Source organism: Larimichthys crocea, chromosome I (assembly GCF_000972845.2).
Source record: "Larimichthys crocea isolate SSNF chromosome I, L_crocea_2.0, whole genome shotgun sequence".
In the NCBI taxonomy this organism is placed as follows: Eukaryota; Metazoa; Chordata; class Actinopteri; family Sciaenidae; genus Larimichthys; species Larimichthys crocea.
This window is the reverse complement of record NC_040011.1, coordinates 23,621,994-23,639,866: the sequence shown is the minus strand read 5'-3', so window position 1 is coordinate 23,639,866 and position 17,873 is coordinate 23,621,994. Positions and strand designations below refer to the sequence as shown.

General features: G+C 37.8%; 1 protein-coding gene across 1 annotated transcript; it reads right to left on the bottom strand.

The window, feature by feature from the left end:
• Window positions 1-6,173: 6,173 nt before the first annotated feature.
• LOC104935468 (alpha-tectorin) lies at window positions 6,174-17,873 on the bottom strand. Its single transcript, XM_019263779.2, has 23 exons — window positions 17,828-17,873; window positions 16,893-17,008; window positions 16,367-16,645; window positions 15,822-15,987; window positions 15,564-15,565; window positions 15,218-15,364; window positions 14,546-15,122; window positions 13,877-14,454; window positions 13,432-13,750; window positions 11,954-12,552; window positions 11,623-11,777; window positions 11,120-11,508; window positions 10,773-10,969; window positions 10,282-10,683; window positions 9,892-10,175; window positions 9,326-9,603; window positions 9,050-9,166; window positions 8,666-8,850; window positions 8,425-8,558; window positions 7,751-8,002; window positions 7,016-7,172; window positions 6,461-6,547; window positions 6,174-6,371 (listed from the first exon to the last, which is right to left on the bottom strand). The coding sequence occupies exons 1-23, from the start codon at window positions 17,871-17,873 to the stop codon at window positions 6,363-6,365; spliced, it is 5,475 nt and encodes a 1,824-aa protein (XP_019119324.2). The 3' UTR covers window positions 6,174-6,362.

Sequence of the window (17,873 nt, the reverse complement as noted above, 5' to 3'; positions counted from 1 at the left end):
TCAGACACATCACTGTGCTTGTATGATGTATGTGATGAAATGATCATGTCTCAGAGGAAATAACCACATTCAGGTTGTCAGTGTTGAAACGGCTTCCCGAAGTTAGATGTCTCAGTGTGTAACATACGTTCGGAAGATTTACTGGCAGAATTCAGCAGAAATGTGATATAATATTCATGAGTGAGTGAGTCCTCTTCCACAGAGTCTGTCTGACACCATGTTGGTTGTACAGCTTCTTCTGTCAATTTAAAATTCTACCATAGTGTTATATTTATATTTATATTTATATTTATATTTATATTTATATTTATATTTATATTTAACCTTCAGATATATATTTAACATTTAGATTTAACATTTAGATTTAGATTTAACATTTAGATTTAACATTTTGATTTAGATTTAACATTTAGATTTATGTTTAACATTTAGATTTAGAGTTAGCATTTAGATTTAGATTTTACATTTAACATTTAGGTGTAACATTTAACATTTGGATTTAAATATTTAAAATATCTCTAAGTTCACAAATATTGTTCTAAATGTGCAAAAAAGTGACTCTCAAAAATTCAAACCAGTTTTTTAAACATTGTTTTTAGCTAAATGTGACAAAATGTTGCTGTTATTTTCAGAGCGAGACGCTTTACAAACAGCACCCCATATTAGTGTTGTTCCTAAAGCCCTAGGATGTGCTGTTTCATTACTCATAGTATTTCTGGCAGTTAAATACTGTATAATTCTATATAACACTGAAACATTTTCACACATATCGCTTTTTACAGCAAGAGAAAGAACAGCAATTGGTTCCTTATTCATGGATTGATATGGTGAGTTTTCTCTAAAGAAGAAAGTATATTTTGAGGTCATAAAAAAAAATAAAAAAATTTGACAATGCTGTCTAAAGATGTCTGTAAAATTAGCTGCTTTTTTAAAGTACTTTTTTTGTTGCTGTTTGTGCACTGTGCAGATCGTTTGTCAGGCTATTGCTCGCAATACAAGTTATTTTATCCAGTTGAAAACAAGCACCTCACCATTTGTTTAGGAAAAACAATTGTAATGATTCATTTAAAAAAAAAGGAAAAAAAGAAAGTAATGTTTCAGTTATACAAAATAAATGAATTACCTGTTCATATGTGCTTCTATTGTTGTTGTGTCTCACCAGTGTAAAACTGCAGGGCTGCAACAAGGTTTATATATCCAGTAACAGCTGGCACAGTCCCATTAATCTGTTGTTTGACCAGTTACAGGTATTCAAGTGAACTAAACACTCCTTTGAGAATTAAGAATAATGGAGATTATCAGACACAATAAGGAGGCGTGATAGTCTACCAATGGATTTAGTACTTACCGTCATTTGTTAGAACACTATTTGAGTCAGAGGATTATTTATTGACATTTATATCACAAAGTAATATTGGTCATCATTTTAGAGAAGCATAAACTACCTTCTGCTTTCACAGATAGCGAATATCCGCTTTGAAGAATATCCAGTAATGTTCTAAAAAAAAAATTTAGTAAAAGCATCTTTTTTACTCGTTTAATGTTTGTTAGCTATCAGATATTTAAAAATAAAAAAAAATCAAAGGACAGGTTTGCCTGATTACAAAAGAAGATGCCACTCACATTTGTGTTATCTAGTTTTGGTTATATTTATATATACAAAATCATCAACATGTATGCATGCAGATGCATGTTTTTTTATTTTTTTACTTTGTGTTGCACTAGCATTGAAAAATGAATTTTTAAAAACTTTAAAAGACTTCCAGAGTCAATGTCCCAACTGACTGTATAATCAGTAAAACAAGAACAATTTGTATATATGTGTATTTTTGTTTATATAGCTATAAGAGAAACTGTTCATAGTCTATATGAAATACTGAAGTGGACCAGATGAACATGCACTACAATTTTCAGTGCACGTGTATCCAAGATACGGGGGGCTCTGTTTACACAGTGAGGCAGAAAATAGAATATTATATACATGAATGTTTTCATTAATGTAAAATCACCTGAAAATAGGACTTAAAGTATCTTCTTTATGTCATGCCGTACCACTGTTTTCCCTAAATGTGGTAGCCACTGTAGTTTTCCCATCATGCAAGGAGAGGCTGAATTTAAAGGCAATTGTAAAAGAAATTATGTGTATACATACAGTATATGCCACTAAAAATCCATCACATAAACATCTTTACCCTGTGATGTACCTTTCCGTCTTCTTTCTGTTTATTATGTACACGTCTTCTTAAGTTGAGATGTTTGGCTCATCAGTTATCTTCCTCATTTGAAAACATATTTTACTTGTTGCAGAGTCTGTTTCCGTCTATCAAGTTTCTTAACTTTAATTTCTTTAGAAACTGAAGTCACAGCTGCACCTAAAGGAAAACAATACATTTAGTGATGATAAATATTTTAAATATGTGGGCGTATGCCAAAATGAATCTGTAGCTTCCAGAAAGTAAGACGAGATGTGCAATGGAAAGTACAACATGGCCTGACAAATAAGGAAAATAAAAAGTCATGACAAAGAATACAGTGTAGATAATTATTCTGTGTTACAGAGTTAAAATTACAAATATAATAATAACAAATATATGCCTCCATTTAGCAGGAATAAATGACTAACTAATTTAAATGCCACTTAGAATTATTACATTTTTTATTTGATTATTATTTCCTTTTTAAGAGTTTTAAAACATAAATCACTTGTCTTGTCTTCGTTAGCTATCAGGATGAAGGACTGGTTTGCCTATAATGAGCACACTGTCCCACACAGCCGGTCAGCCGGTCTGTGTCAAGTACATTGACATAGACTTTAGTTAGTTACTGGTAGTCACAGTTATAAAACTTGGGAAGTGAATAGTGCATATAGTTAGTATAGTAATCTAATGTGGTAAGTCAGATCTATTATCTTTCACAATCACATAAATATCTGAATATTTGGAATATTTATTCATTAAGATAAAATCATATTTTAGGAAGAAAGGTTCATATTTGACCAATAAATTATTTCATCCTTTTGTCGCAGTGGATGGCTCACATCACTATAATACCCATAAGCCTCTGCCACCACTGCTATAAAGAAGAAGCCAGTCAGAGAAGCCAAGCAGAGTGGCTGTATGCTTTGAATGTTGAATCTTTACAGTTTCTTTCTGTACATAAAAGTCGTCAGCTTTGTGAAAACTTATTTCTCTTCTTCTCTATCATCGCCAACTTGGCAGGTCCCCTCTGCTGTATTAGACATTTATGTGTCTTTTAGTTTGTTGTGCACAGCTTTATTGGTTCACTGTCAGCACTGTCATCAGCTCTGTCGAAAGAACTATGAGTAACCAAGTCGCTGGTGAACATTCCAAACAAATGTTACTGTATATGCTTAATCCTTGAAAACATGTTGGCTAACATGTTTACCACATCAACTTTATAAAGCCACAATATGTCAATGTTTAAAGCATTTTTGTGTTGTCCAAAACTGGCAAAAAGGATTAAGGTTTAAAAAGGGAGATCATGTTATTTTTTTAAGATTATTATTTTTTGCCTTTTTCAAGCTTTATTTCAGATAGAGCCAGCTGAAGAGTGGCAGGAACACAGGGAGAGAGAGACAGGGAATGACATGTGGGAAAGAGCCACAGGTCAGATTCAAACCCTGGGCTTCCGCAGCAAGGACTGAGCCCTCACACATGGGGCGGCTGCTCTACCAAATGAGCTAAACGCTGCACCGAGGGAGATCATGTTAAAAAAAAACGAACCAAAACCTGAGTTGGTTCCATTATTCTGTACTCTTTTCTTGTTTCATTAACAGTGCAATCATCTTACACAATGAAATGGAAGGTGAGGAACTCACAACTCACCCACATTTGAGCTGTTTGAGGCAACAGATATAAAGAAAGAGAAAGAATCACACAGGGCTTTAATCTCAGTTACTGAATATTGTGTTTGTAGACTATATATTTGTCTCATGTTTTAGTTTGAATTTGGTTTGTGCTTGTGCTAGTCCATCTAACTATGGGAGCATGACAAGCTTTCTAACACACATAACCATTTTTACTTCAGTGACTGAAAAAACAAAAGTGATTTTAAATGTCCTCACTGTAGATGTCATTTCTTCGACCAGTGCTGATCCTCGTTACAGAATCAGCTGTAAACGGACTGCAGGTGACAGGCACTGAATGGACCACTGGTGTTGACCTGTCATTTAACTGACTGACCTTTCATCTGTGCATCTACCCCTACATTTTAACATTTTAGTTTGAGTGGGTGATCACAATTTTAGTTGTCATCACAAATATTTCAGTCCTAATATTTGAAATTGAATTATCTTCTTTGCCACAATGACAAAGACTTGTTTGTCTGCCTATTATTGACAATCAACTGCAATAACCACTCCAATAAACTGGTTTTAATGTAATACTTAATATCTATTTCTAACATGTATTTGACTGAAATTAAGTATTTTTTGACTGGATTAGATTTGAAACTCCATTAGGTCTACATATATCCTATTATTTTCTAAATATTGACACTATAAATAAGAATGAAAAGCCAGTGACATGTTTAAGTTACTATCCTTTGATAAAAATAGAATAATAACTCTCCCCAGAGACAAAAAGGCAAGTATGGTCATCAAGGAAGTTTGATGCAGCTTAAATTCTCACATACTCACCTACTCTGTACCTAATTCTGTTTTGTGAATGAGGAAATGTAATTCTACCCTAACCTTTTACAGGAAACGGAAAAACAGGTTTAGAGATTTACCTCATGCTTAGATTATAGACGTTGTGTACTACTAATATTAATGAAATCCTCTCTGGCTGGCAGCGCGTACGGCCCCTCTCTGTCCCGAAATGGTGTGTTTCACATGTTTGTCTTCGTCAGTGTGCTCGTGTGATTTTACGTATATAAAAAATCTACACTGCTGACTTTTTACAGACTCAAAAATACTTGAAAAGCAAATTTGCACTATGTACACCTGTTTACATATTTCATTTTTATAGACCTGTTCATACTGAAATTCTGTCAATTTATAATTCTACCATACTGCTTTATTTATATTTATATTTATATCATACTGCCATACTTATATTTATATTGATAATTCTGCTTATACGGTTCATACTATTTATATCTCCAGACTTTTCTATTCCCGGATGTCTTTTAGCTTGTATATATTGTATATATATATATATCATTTCATTTTTATTTTATTTTTATTTCATATTTTATTTTATATATATTTTTACATCTTCACACTGTTTGGACAGAGAAAAACATAATTTCAATTCTCTGTATGTCTTGTACATATTGCAGTATTGACAATAAAGCCGACTTGAACTTGAACTAACTACTGGCAGCTTGCAGCAACCAGAGGACACATGACAGGAAAAGATTAATCCTTTTCCACGTTAATGTGCTATTCTCTATAAATCTTTTTCGGCAACAGATTAGATTCAGATTCCATGCATAAAATACTTTATTGATGTCCTTACCTTTTTTACCTTTACCTCATTTGTGAGCAATGAGAGATTTAATCATGAGAATCAGCATAAATAAACTAAGAATACAATCAATAAACATCATACATTGTGGATGCAACAAAAAGCAAGTAACTTCAGCTTTACTGTGCTGCACTATTTATGCCCCCTACTGCTATAAAACAAAATGCTTGTTGGAGAACATTAAATTTAAAATATGTTAACAGCAGTTTTTATATCCACCTCTGGCAATGACAGTCAATACAGAGAGTGAGATGAGGTGGTACGAGGTGGCATGAAACAGGTTGTGTCAGCAGATTCAAGGCTCAAAATTTTCCATGACCAATTAGTGGATCACAGCCCAAACAAATGTAGAGTATAGACTTTTACATTTGACTTAGGTCTTTCTGTTATATCTATGCAGAGGAAAATACTATTTAAGAGCAGAGGTATACTATCTGTGACATACAGTAGCAGTCAAAAGTTTGGACACACCTTCTCATTCAGTGTTTTAAAAAAAAAATACTTTCTGCATTGTAGATGAACACTGACAACATCAATACTATTAAAATAAGGTATTATGTGGTAACAAAACAAAATATTTTTTTTTATTTTACATTCTACAAGGTAGCTTACCTTTTGCTTTGATAACTGTAACTGTTGATCTTCCTTTCCTGAGTGAGGTGTGTCTAAATATTTGGCTGGTACTGTATAGAAATCAATTAGACCTACATTAACCTAGCTCTTTCTAAAATTTAACACTATAATTTAGGCTGAAAGGTAAGTGACATGATCAAGCTACTGTCTTTTGATAAAGATATAATGGTAATATTTGTTCATCTCGCCAGAGTTGTTGCAGTCAGCAAAATGTCAGGCAGGGTCATCAAGGAGGTTTCATTATTTTGTCTGCAAGAGAACAACCAGTTTATAGGCCATGATCTGAATATCATCTAAAAGATTACAGTTCTTATAAAAAGATAAAAAGAAATGTTTACCGTGTATCTCAGAGGTCCAAGTGACAGCATTACAGTGTCATAGTAGGATACGTCTCTCTTTCCTCTGTTGTGATCGGTGTTGCAATTCTGCAGAAGAACAACATAACACAGTTTTATGAATGCATTGACTCTGATTGACTTACAAATAGCAATTACTTTGAGGTATAAAACAAGGCACAGATGAGCTGAGCAATCATATATACATAATTGTATTGCTATTCTTCTCCCAGATACATGCACATCTCTCTAGCCACAGTTAGACAGGTACACACTTTCCTCCATAGACAAAAATACGCACAATATTCCCACAACAAAAAAATATGTGTCATATTAAAACTGAAGGAACGTCTTTTGCTATGTCGTAACGCATATTGTAAAATACAAATTAGGTTTTTCAAAAATTGTGTATCACTGCAACCATGAGATTTCCCTGAGCAAACAGTCATAAATGTGCACAAAATATATTAGCCTGATGGGTCCAGTGGTATCAGAGGTTACGTGTGTGTGTGTTTCTAAAGAAAGTAAGTAGTAGGATGAATGGATATTGATACACACAACTGTGCAGTTGTTCCTCAAAAGGCACAGGTGGATTTGGCAGTGAAGGTAGATGGACGGAAAATTGGTGAAAGAGAAAATCTTGAAGGAGAATTGAGCCACAGTGGAATTGCCATTCTGAAACAGCTCAACAGTATCATCCGTTGAATCAGGACACCTGGAAATAAGAGACAGTGATTGAGGTTACAGTATTAGCAGGGCAACAAGGTTAAGTCTTACAAATTGCCTGCCTCTAGCTGTGTGTGATTGCCTACTACCTCACTGAACTGCTGTCGCATTGCTACTGTCAGTCCTGTCTATCTACATGTAGTTTGCCTTGATAAATACAAGACAATAAAACCCTTGTTAAAAATGATGCAACCTGCCCACATATTAAAATATATATTAACTTGTCTGTGATATATTCTACAGATATAGACATTACAATTGTAGTGAAAGATCATTTTTACTGTCAGTTTTGCTGAGAATCGTGTGCCTCACACACACAAAAAAGGCAAAACACTGGATATCTAGATGATGCTCCGCTGCAGCCACAAGAGACGTGAGCTGTGTGGCTGCTCTAATCTGTTAACATTGATCCTGAAAAGAAAAGCAAGAGGTTTCATGACTCAAAGGTAGGCAGTGTAGCTATTAGGAGAAAAAATGGTGAAGCAACTGGAGAAAGGCAATAATCTGGCCCAATGTGTGTGTGTGTGTGTGTGTGAGTGTGAGTGAGAGAAGTTTCAATAGCTTTACTTATTCATAATGAGATCCCGGCGGATAGGGCAGCTGGCATTGTCGAGTGGGGTGGCCCAACAAGAGTCCACAACAGCGGCGACCTGCTGTTCATCGACTCCTTCTGCCCGCACCTCCACATACAATCTCTCCCCTATTTCCATTTCTACGTTGATGGGACTGGTTAGCGGGGCGCTGAAGTGAGCGTCATGGTATGGGATTATTCTCAAATGATAGTGACCATGGCCAATTGGAAGCTTCTTCTTTACAAAGCTACAAAAACAACACATTATGTAACTAAATTACTTTTGGCAATTAATACAATATGTAGAAAGTGCTTGGAAAAAAGCTTGTAGGGAACCTTTTGACATAAAATGTTTTCACATATATAACAGGCATGATATCTCTTGAAAACTTTCAATATGTACTGTGATGCAGATAGTGGCCAATAATGCCAATATGAACTCTTAGAAACACATAGAAATGTTGTCTGAGCAATTTACATACACAGTGTGTGGACACATTTATCAGTTGCATAAAGCATATGAACTTCTTATGTTATGAGTCTTACTTAAGTGCAGATTTAGCAATATAGCAATAGTGATATTTGAATTATTGATAGCTTGGTTTCAATATATTCATTCACCATATAAAGAATTTTTTTTTTAAAAAGGAGATGCTTTTGTGACCATTACCTCTCTACTGGGTTGATGCCTATATCCATAGACAGGGCCTGAGTCAGAGGGTATTCACAGCAGAAAACCAGCTGAATGTTTATGCCATCATCGGCCTGGATGGAGTTCACGTAGCTGAAGTGGGACCCATTGCTCTTTAAGATTTAGATGATTAAAAAAGTGGAATTAGTATATTACAGATGCAAGCTATCCTGTGGAGAATATTTGCGTCTAAAATATTCTTCAGTCTGATGGACTGTACCTTGAGAACTGTCCCACACAGCTGGTCCTTATTGTTAAAGTGGAAGATCAGTCGTCCGTCCTCAAGAGTCCCTTTACAGGTGAAGTCTTGGAGATGAAGGGAACTAGGATGGAAGCCAGCTTCAAACAGCTGACAGCGTGACAGGGAGATTGTGCCTGAACTACCTAAACAAGTGATGGAAGAGTCTAGGAAAAGAGATGAAGATAGGAGGAATTGTTATTTAATATGCTTTATATTGCCAGAAATACATATTTTTGTCATTTATTTCAACCCAAATCTCAACATTTTATTCAGTTCTTTGCTCCAGACTCACACAAACATTCACACACTCTTGCTATGTCTGTTGTGTAAGAAAAAGAAGTATATTTCACGAGGAGCTTGTACCATAGCTTTCATTGTTGGGCCGGTAATGTTCATCACAGAAGCAGCCATAAACACCATCCTTCTCACCGCACCACTCATACTCTGTGCAGTTCAGCTGTTCACAGGGATCTGTCTCAGCTGCATTAATAGTGGAGAAAGAATGAGACAGGGAGTGATGAACATGTAACAGAAATGAATCTACAATTTGTAGAGTTTGCAAGTCCTATGAATCTCCTATGGAGTCAGAATTTTTCTCATTCATTATTTTGGCTGTTCATTAGTACAGTGCAAACATACCACATTGCAAAGCTGAGCGCCACTCCGTGATGTTCAGCCCTAAAACAGAGCAGGTTCTCTCATAGGCTGCCACAGCAGCGCAAAGCATGCCATTAGCCGGAGTGTAGAGGCAGAGATCATAGACACAGGAATCGAAAAATGGCTGGGGGTCAGAGTGCAGGTGACAGGAACTGAATGGACCACTAGTGTTGGTGATGACACTGCAGAGCTCAGAGTATTCTTCTATAAAGCGACAGTCATCCCATCCACCACAAATGTCAACATCTGTGGATCCACATCTGGAAAGGAAATTCAGGTTTAGACATATAACAGTTATGATTGACTTTCTTTACTTTTCTTTAAAATATTTTGCCACTCAAATTTTTGATCCGCAGAGGTGCACTTTTTTTTTTTTCACTTTGCGGGTGGAATTTCTAAAGGCCACACCCTCCCATTATAGAAATCAAGAAGTTCATATTCACAGAGATGAAAGATAAAACATTGAAAAGATAATTCTGGATCTCCAGCTTCAAGTAACATTATCGTACATTTGGTTATAACCAATACATTTTATCTGTTGTGATTACCCTGGTTGGCTTGTGGATGACTTCCAGCTGTGTCCAAATTCACAGTCATTTTGTGCCAGTGTTCCATTGGGCAATACTTTGTCATCTGCAGGGTTATTGTTGAAGTTTCCACACATCCCACTGACTCTGTTTTGACGATTTTGGCCTACTCTGACCAGTAAAATGCTCTGGCCATCAAACTGGACTATCAAGTCTTCTGCATGAACCTCTATGTCATTTCCCTGTCTTTCCACCTGAGCTAAGGTTCCTGCAGTGGTGGGAAGAGATACCTCCCTTCCATTTACCTGCAGAGATGAGAGATTAGAGAGACAGACAAGAGGTGAGGAGGCACTTCTAGTTTCATATGTTTAACTCAGACAGATGTAGAAGATAAAGTAATTAAGAGTTTACCTTTACTCTTTTGTTGGGTCCAATCCTGATGTGTGCACGCTCTCTCTTTATCAGACTTAAAAGGGATATATCAACTGCTGATACAAATGACACACGGTTGTTGCCTCGATGATTGTTGGTGGCTGTTACATGAAACTGGGTTTCATTGGCGTGGTGGTTCACACTCTCAGCAATGATGTAAGAGCATGTGCCCTGAAAATGAGCTGTTGCCCCATCAAAGGTGATGTAGTGTGGGTCACCCCACACAGTGCAAGTAGTGAAATCCCCAAAACAACCCAGCTGGCCATTTCTGATGGTGCACTTTTGTAAAGGAGTGCAAGATGCAGCAGAACAGCGCAGGTCATTGGGACCATGGCACTCACATCGCTGAGTGCAACCATCTGTCCAGAACGACTCACCAGCCTAAAGAAAGAAAAAGAGAAAAGAACATGTTTTTAATCAAAATGTTGCTTATTGAAATCTTAGAAAGTATTAACTTGGATGTGACTTACATTATAGTATTCACCGTCACGCTGACAGCCACAGTTTTCCAGAGGGACACATCTCGTCCCACTCCTGAAAAACTCTCTGTCACAGAAACATCCCTCTGAGCAATCGATTCCACAGCTGGCTCTATTGCTTCTGCCACAGGTTCTGCCACAGTCAGTACCACACAGCTCATAATGCTCGTTTTCCAAACAGGTAATTCCTGTATAAGTGACAAAAGAAATTATGGCTATTAGACAGTTCTAATAACTTAAATCCATTCCAAAAATAGACAGAGGGCCACATTGAATAAACGATAGTAGATTGCTCGTATTAGTATCTCTTCAGTTTTTAAAACGAGATGTTGACTCACTGCAGGTGGTGTTTTGTCTCCAAGGGTAGATTGGAACATTAGCAGATTGACAGGCTCTGACATATGTTTCAATGGATTCACATAGACCATTTCCCGACACACAAACATCAAACACACAGTCATTAAAATATGGTGCTGGGTCCACCTGCTCATGGCAGAAGCTTAAGGGGCCATCAGCTGCTTGAATCACTGCACATTGGGCTCTAGCAGGCAGATCATTGGTACATTGTGGGCAGGAGGACCCACACCCATCACTGCAGGTATAGTTGCCTGCCACCTTCCAAGATTTCCCAAACTCATCTGGAGTGGTGACAATAATTCCAGTTGGGGTGTGGAAGTCATCATTTGGATTTCCATTGAAGTTTCCACAAAGTCCACATGTTTTTCCACTGCAGTGATAACAATGATTAAACACATTCAGAGCCACAAATATGTTGATAGATTGTGTCAATTATATATGGTATAGATTTTACAGAATTTGAACATTCAAAGATGGCAGATACCTGTAAATTGGGGGTACAGAGATAGACACTCTCCATCCATTATATGTGACAGTCAGACCAAAATCAGCACTGACAAATGTTTCAGATCCTTTTGCATTGATTGAAAGATGACCTCCATTCAAATTAATAGGTAGATTTTTGGTTATTCCATTCACCTTTAACATCAGAAAAACAACATTGGAGGATTAATAATATTATATTTATTCATGTTACAATTATCTAATACTTTTCAAAATGATGTCTTTTTATATATTTTTCAACCAGCATATACCGTATTACAAATAGTGGAGTGGAGTGATTCAATAAAGATTGGTTAAATGTGTAATATCACCTGTACAACACCATTGCTCGACCCCGATAGGTGCACTTGATAGCCCGACACATTCACAAAAACCTCTTCTGTGCTTGAAAATGGCAACCCAAACCAAGGCTCATTCTTAGCTTCCACTGAAAACTGGGGGAGATTATCAGTGGCATTACAAGGGGTTGCCAGAACGTAGCGGCAGGTTCCCTGAAAGTCATAGGCCTTTCCATCAAAGGTGAGGTAGTGGGGGTCACCAGAGGCAGAGCAGATGCCATTCGGTTTGTGATGGCAGCCAAACTCGCCCTCTACCACACGGCAGGACTCCTGGGGACCACAGGAGCTGGGGATACAGTTGACTGCCGCAGTGGTGCCATTACATGTACACAAGTTCTGACATTCCTCACCATCCCAGAACTGTTCACCAGCTTGTACATAGCGTTCTTGGTGGTAGCATCCGCAGTCTGTTGGTCGCACACACCGGTTGCCATCGAGGACAAAACCATCATCACAGAAGCAACCTTCCTTGCACACAGTAATACAGGTGAAGGGGAAAGAGAGGCTTGGGCAGGTGGAAGGGCAAGGGCTTCCACAGAGGTCATAATGACTGTTTGGAGGGCAGTCTGTACCTAAAAATAAATGAACTCCAAATTATTAAAACAATTAAACTTAATCAGAAAGTTGCTAATACAAATCCACATCCGGTCGCATTTCTCCATTGTTGTATTGTGTGTGTGTGCCTCTGTAAGTAAGGGGGAAAAATTCAAAACTAGATAAATGTACACTAATGATGATGTAAATACTATTACTACCATTGTCACTATTAATACTATTACTGCTGGCAGCATATCTGGGAATTAAGCAGCACTGGCCCACCATCAGTAGCTCCAGTATGATTATCGATGTATGTATGTATGATTCTATGTATGATGTTGCGGAGAAAACTCCTCTTCACAACCTTTTATAATCATTCTTACATCACTGTTACATAGTCAAATCACCAGATATGAACCCAACCATCCTGTACTTTCTTATAATCATGTAGTCAGTGTTCTGAGCGTCATGTGAATGTAGTGCTGTCTGTGTGTTTCCCATGAGTGTGTATGGTGTGTGTGTGTGCTCGACTTCTCCCTAATCTGGTGAAGGCCGACCTGAAAACAGACTGACTGAATGTTATCTGGTGGCACAGGAACATTTAATACCGGCCGTATGTTTCCTAGCTGTGTCATCTGTGTGTCTGTATGTTTGTGTGTTTTGTGTGTCTGTGTGTATATTCCATTTAAAAGTATCCATGTATTACTCAGAACACTACAATGACTACTTAGTATGATTACTACAAGCTGCCCATTGTTGGCTTGCAAAACTGTTCCCAGACCCTAAGGTAGAGTGTAAGAGCATCATTTCACAGAACCTCACAGAGCATCACAGCATGCTGAAATTGGTTCGTCATGTCCCACCACTGGGCAAAAGGCCCTTGTGAAAAGAAAAAAAAAAGCCACAATACTCACCAATAATTATTGTGGACTTTACACACTCTGCAGTAAGGGAGCCATTTCTCCAGCTGTCTCCAAAGACCTGAGAGCTGTTGACCAGGATGCCATTGGGTGTGCGGAAGTCATCACCTGGGTGACCATTGTAATTACCACAGAGTCCACCTAGTGAGCCATTGTAGATACTGGGTGCAGTAACATGCACAATGTGAGACCCATCTGTCTCCACAGTTACACCAAAGGCAGTGCGAAGGATGATACTGTGAATGCTGCTGTGGTAGATTTGGATTCGGTTGGACGCTAAGCTGAATGGTAGTCTGATCTTCTGACCGTCAACCTATGGGTCAAGTTAGATTTCAAGACACTGTCAAATCCTTGATTGACCATAAATATTATGTATGTGTTATAGACATGTGAAAGATAACTGTTCACAACTTATTCACTCACATTTGTTAACACTTACCTGTACAATGCTACTAGACATAATGGACACCTGTGAATCCTCTACCTCAATCTTCAACAACGTGTCAAAGCCCTGCAGGCCTCTGGGTGTTTTTTCTATTGTCACCGAAAAGTGGTTGTGACTTGACATACCCATTACTTTGGCAAGGATCAAACGACATGCACCAGGATACTGGTATGTCAGTCCATCAAATGTTTGATATGACCCTGGGCCCCTTATCGAGCATGCTGCATAGCTGTTAGGTCTGCATCCTCTTTTTCCATCCACCACCTTGCAAGACTCTAGTGGGTCACATCCATGAGAGTGACAGGTCATGGAGCCATAACTGCAGCTACAACGTCTCCTACAGTCCTCGTCTGGTATTACAGTTTCTCCAGAGCGGTAGTAGCGACCCTCAAATGTGCAGCCACACTCAGAATGAGGGACACAGACCCCAGCACTAAGGATGTAGCCTGAATTGCAGATGCAGCTCTCCTGGGCTGGAAGAGGGCAGTCCTGGGTAGAATTGGGGTTGACACAGGTAGCTGGACATCCTGTGCCTTGGGATTCAAAGTGGCTGTTGGATGGACAAGGGATTTCTAGACAAAAGAAAACAACACTGACCTCAACATCATGGACATTTTACTCAAAGAATATTTTGTAATTATGCTGACTGATTAACAGACATACCACAGAAACCCTGTCTCCTCCAGCTTGGCACCTGTATACCAATCTGTTGACATTGACTGGCATACGTAGTTAGGGCTTGGCACAGAATGGGTTGATACCCTCCTGCTACACACAGATCAAACACACAGCTTTGCACAAATGCCTCTGGGGGAAGTCGTTGATGGCAAGCAGCAAAAGGTCCAGATTCACTCAGGAGGATACCACAATAGGCATTGTCACTGTATAAAGCTGTCTGATCCCTAGTGCATGCAGCACAGTCCAGACCTGCACACACCGGCTCACAACCAGGTTCATCATCCCCTGATGCTTTCCAGCTGTTGGCAAAATCAACATCAGAGTCCACAACCTCACCTTGGGGGGTTCGGAAGTCATCCCCAGGAATATTGTTAAAATTTCCACACAGGCCACATGTTGCATTCTGGTAAGTGTAGGGAACACTGATCCTGAGACGATAATATTTGTTATAAGACACCTCCAAGCCAAAGTCAGTACTGATGATCACAGAAAAACCTGACTCATAAACTTGGACAGTGCCATTGTTGAGATAGATCGGAGTGGCCAGAAAGATTCCATTAACCTGTAAGCAGACCAGCAAACAAAGACATAGTTGTAAAAAATATGAACTAAATAAAATTATTAGAGTAATAGAAGGATTAGTTTCTTATTACTAACCTTGGCCTCGCCACGACGTCCCTTGACAAGCTCAATGGTTTCATTGTAGACATACACTTTGACCAGTCGTGTCCAGGAAACTCGACTACTGCTTAGGTGCTCATTCTTGCCCTCTACTCTATAGTAGGGCAGCCCTCCACCGCATTGCTCAGAGACAACATAAGTGCAGGTGCCCTGAAAGTGAAATACTGCGTTGTCAAAGGTAAAGTAATGTGGATCACCAGTCACGATGCAGGTGCGTCTCTTCACCATCTGGCAAGAGAACTGAAAGGAAGTTGGCCGGCAGATTTTGGAAAATGAACAGGGCTCGCTGTGACACTGCAGACCTTCTGAAGTGCAGGTGCACTTCTGTGCACAGGTGCTGTCGCTCCAAAAAGAGTCACCCAGCTGCACTGGTTGACCTTAAAAAAAGCGAAGGAAATGGTCAACTAAAACTAATATCATATTAAATAACAATATACCATTACATAATGGACAACAAATTGGATTTTTTTTATGCAGATATGTTTCAGGAGTGGTCAACATGCACACCACTGAAAGTAAGGTTATAAAGTAGTAAGGTAATAATGTTTCACTTTCTCTCACCCTCTGTATTTGGCCTTACCATTGAAAATGCAGCCTCTTGTTCCATGGTCTGTTCGGAAAGCCCAGCGACCAGGTTTATTGACATTGCTACTCCAGCGAAAAGTTGACTTACTGCCTGTAGCATTGCTAGAGAATGATCCAGGAATTGTGAAATGGTGGGTGGAGTTTATTGTGTCATAGCCAGCCTGGAAATACACAACATGTCAAACAGATAAAAAGCTTTCATGTCAATTTATTTGTGATTTTGATTATTTTGTAAATTCAAAATATGCTTCAATATACTGCAATAACTGTAACCAGTTTTAGTTACAGCAATTGGAAAACATGTTTAAATTCTTCTTCTTTCTTAATTGATCATTCATAACTTTTGCCAGTTCTGACCTGTACTAGGCGAGTTGTGGCGGCTATATCCCCATAGTTCATCAGCACAAATGAGTATTGTCCACCAGAGATCAACACTGCTTGGACTGTTGTTTTCTGTGGAGAAAAAATGTTTACAGTACATCGTGAGATGAGTTGTGTGTATCTTTGGATTGTTTCAGCATTTTGAACAAGTTGACTTACCGTTCCTGAATTTGGAAAGTAGGCCACCTCATACCATGTTGCAACAAACACCCAGTTGGCATTGAAGTTCAAGGTTGGAAAATAATCATTTATGTCCTGTGTAGCTTGTTGTAGAACAATTCCACTGGTGTATTGGTTGTAGTAGACATAGCCAGATTCTCTGTTGTCCAAATCTGTCCAGAATGGAGCGATGACGTCTTTAGATCCATGCAATGGAAACTTTTGAGGAATGAAACTACTCCATATACCAAAAAATGTCAGGTGTCCATTCTGGTTGACCTGAAAACAAATGTTTGTATAAACCAATTAGAATTTCTACCAAAGAATGCTGACTATAGCGTTTGACACCAACATTTTGTCAAATATTGCCAGATATAGCTTAATATTAACTATTTCTTAGTGCAACATACATCAATACTTTTTCGTGAGAATAAATTCAATATTTTGTCTATGCCCTTAAAACTGTTTTTCTTTACAATATACAGAAATTTGACTATTGTATTTGAACAACAGCAGTTTTACATACAAAAATTTGATTATATGCCTGCCCAAAATAGACATATGATCGTTGCAGGGTTATCTTAGGAGAACCTCCATCATCTGATCGGTCAATTTCAGTTCCAGATATTGGGTAGAGGGGTCCTAGGAACAACAAAATGCACAGTCACTAAAAATTAAATTTTTCTGCAAAGAAAAATGCTCTTTGTTCCAGACTACTCTGCAAGAAATTACAGTACAAATTTCTTCTGCTGTTCTGCTAACCTGGACCACGTGTTTATTTTTTTTAAATTTGTGTTTGTTTTATCATTAAGATATTTGCCTAAATTCAATTATTAATTTATTATTTATTTTTTGCACTGTGCTGAGAATGTCTTGGGTTATCATAATAATCTCATATTATTTAATCTTTAATCTTATACACAATATCAATGTCAGCTCTGCATAACTTTAAAATGTCACACTGCAGATGTTTACTACAATGATCGAATATTATATCCTCATACAGCTGACATGGTTTATCAGAAATTATTATCTTGAACCATCATGCCATAAAAGTGTAAGTGTAATTAAGCATTATTAGTTGTGCATACATTTTCAGCATGAATCAATGAACTCTAAGCAGTAAACTTAACTAAACAGTCACACTGAAAATCATCCAGCATTAGCATTTGTTATAATTCTATTAATGTGATGTAGTCACTATGACCCAGTAAATGTGACATGAATATGTGAATGAATATTAATGATTTATTTAGACTTCAACTTACCTGAATCCTGAGGAGTCACCATCTCTGTAAAGTAAAAAAAAAAAATGCAAAGATGCACATGTAAATATATGGATTAAACTAGATATATCAAATTCAATAAAGCTTATATTTTTAAAGCATCAACTGACATACAGCAATGAGATCATATACATAAATACAAGAAAATTATTTTACATTTATTAAAACTACTTACTTATCATCCCCAAAAGTAGCACAGGCAGCATGATGGGATGTGCCAT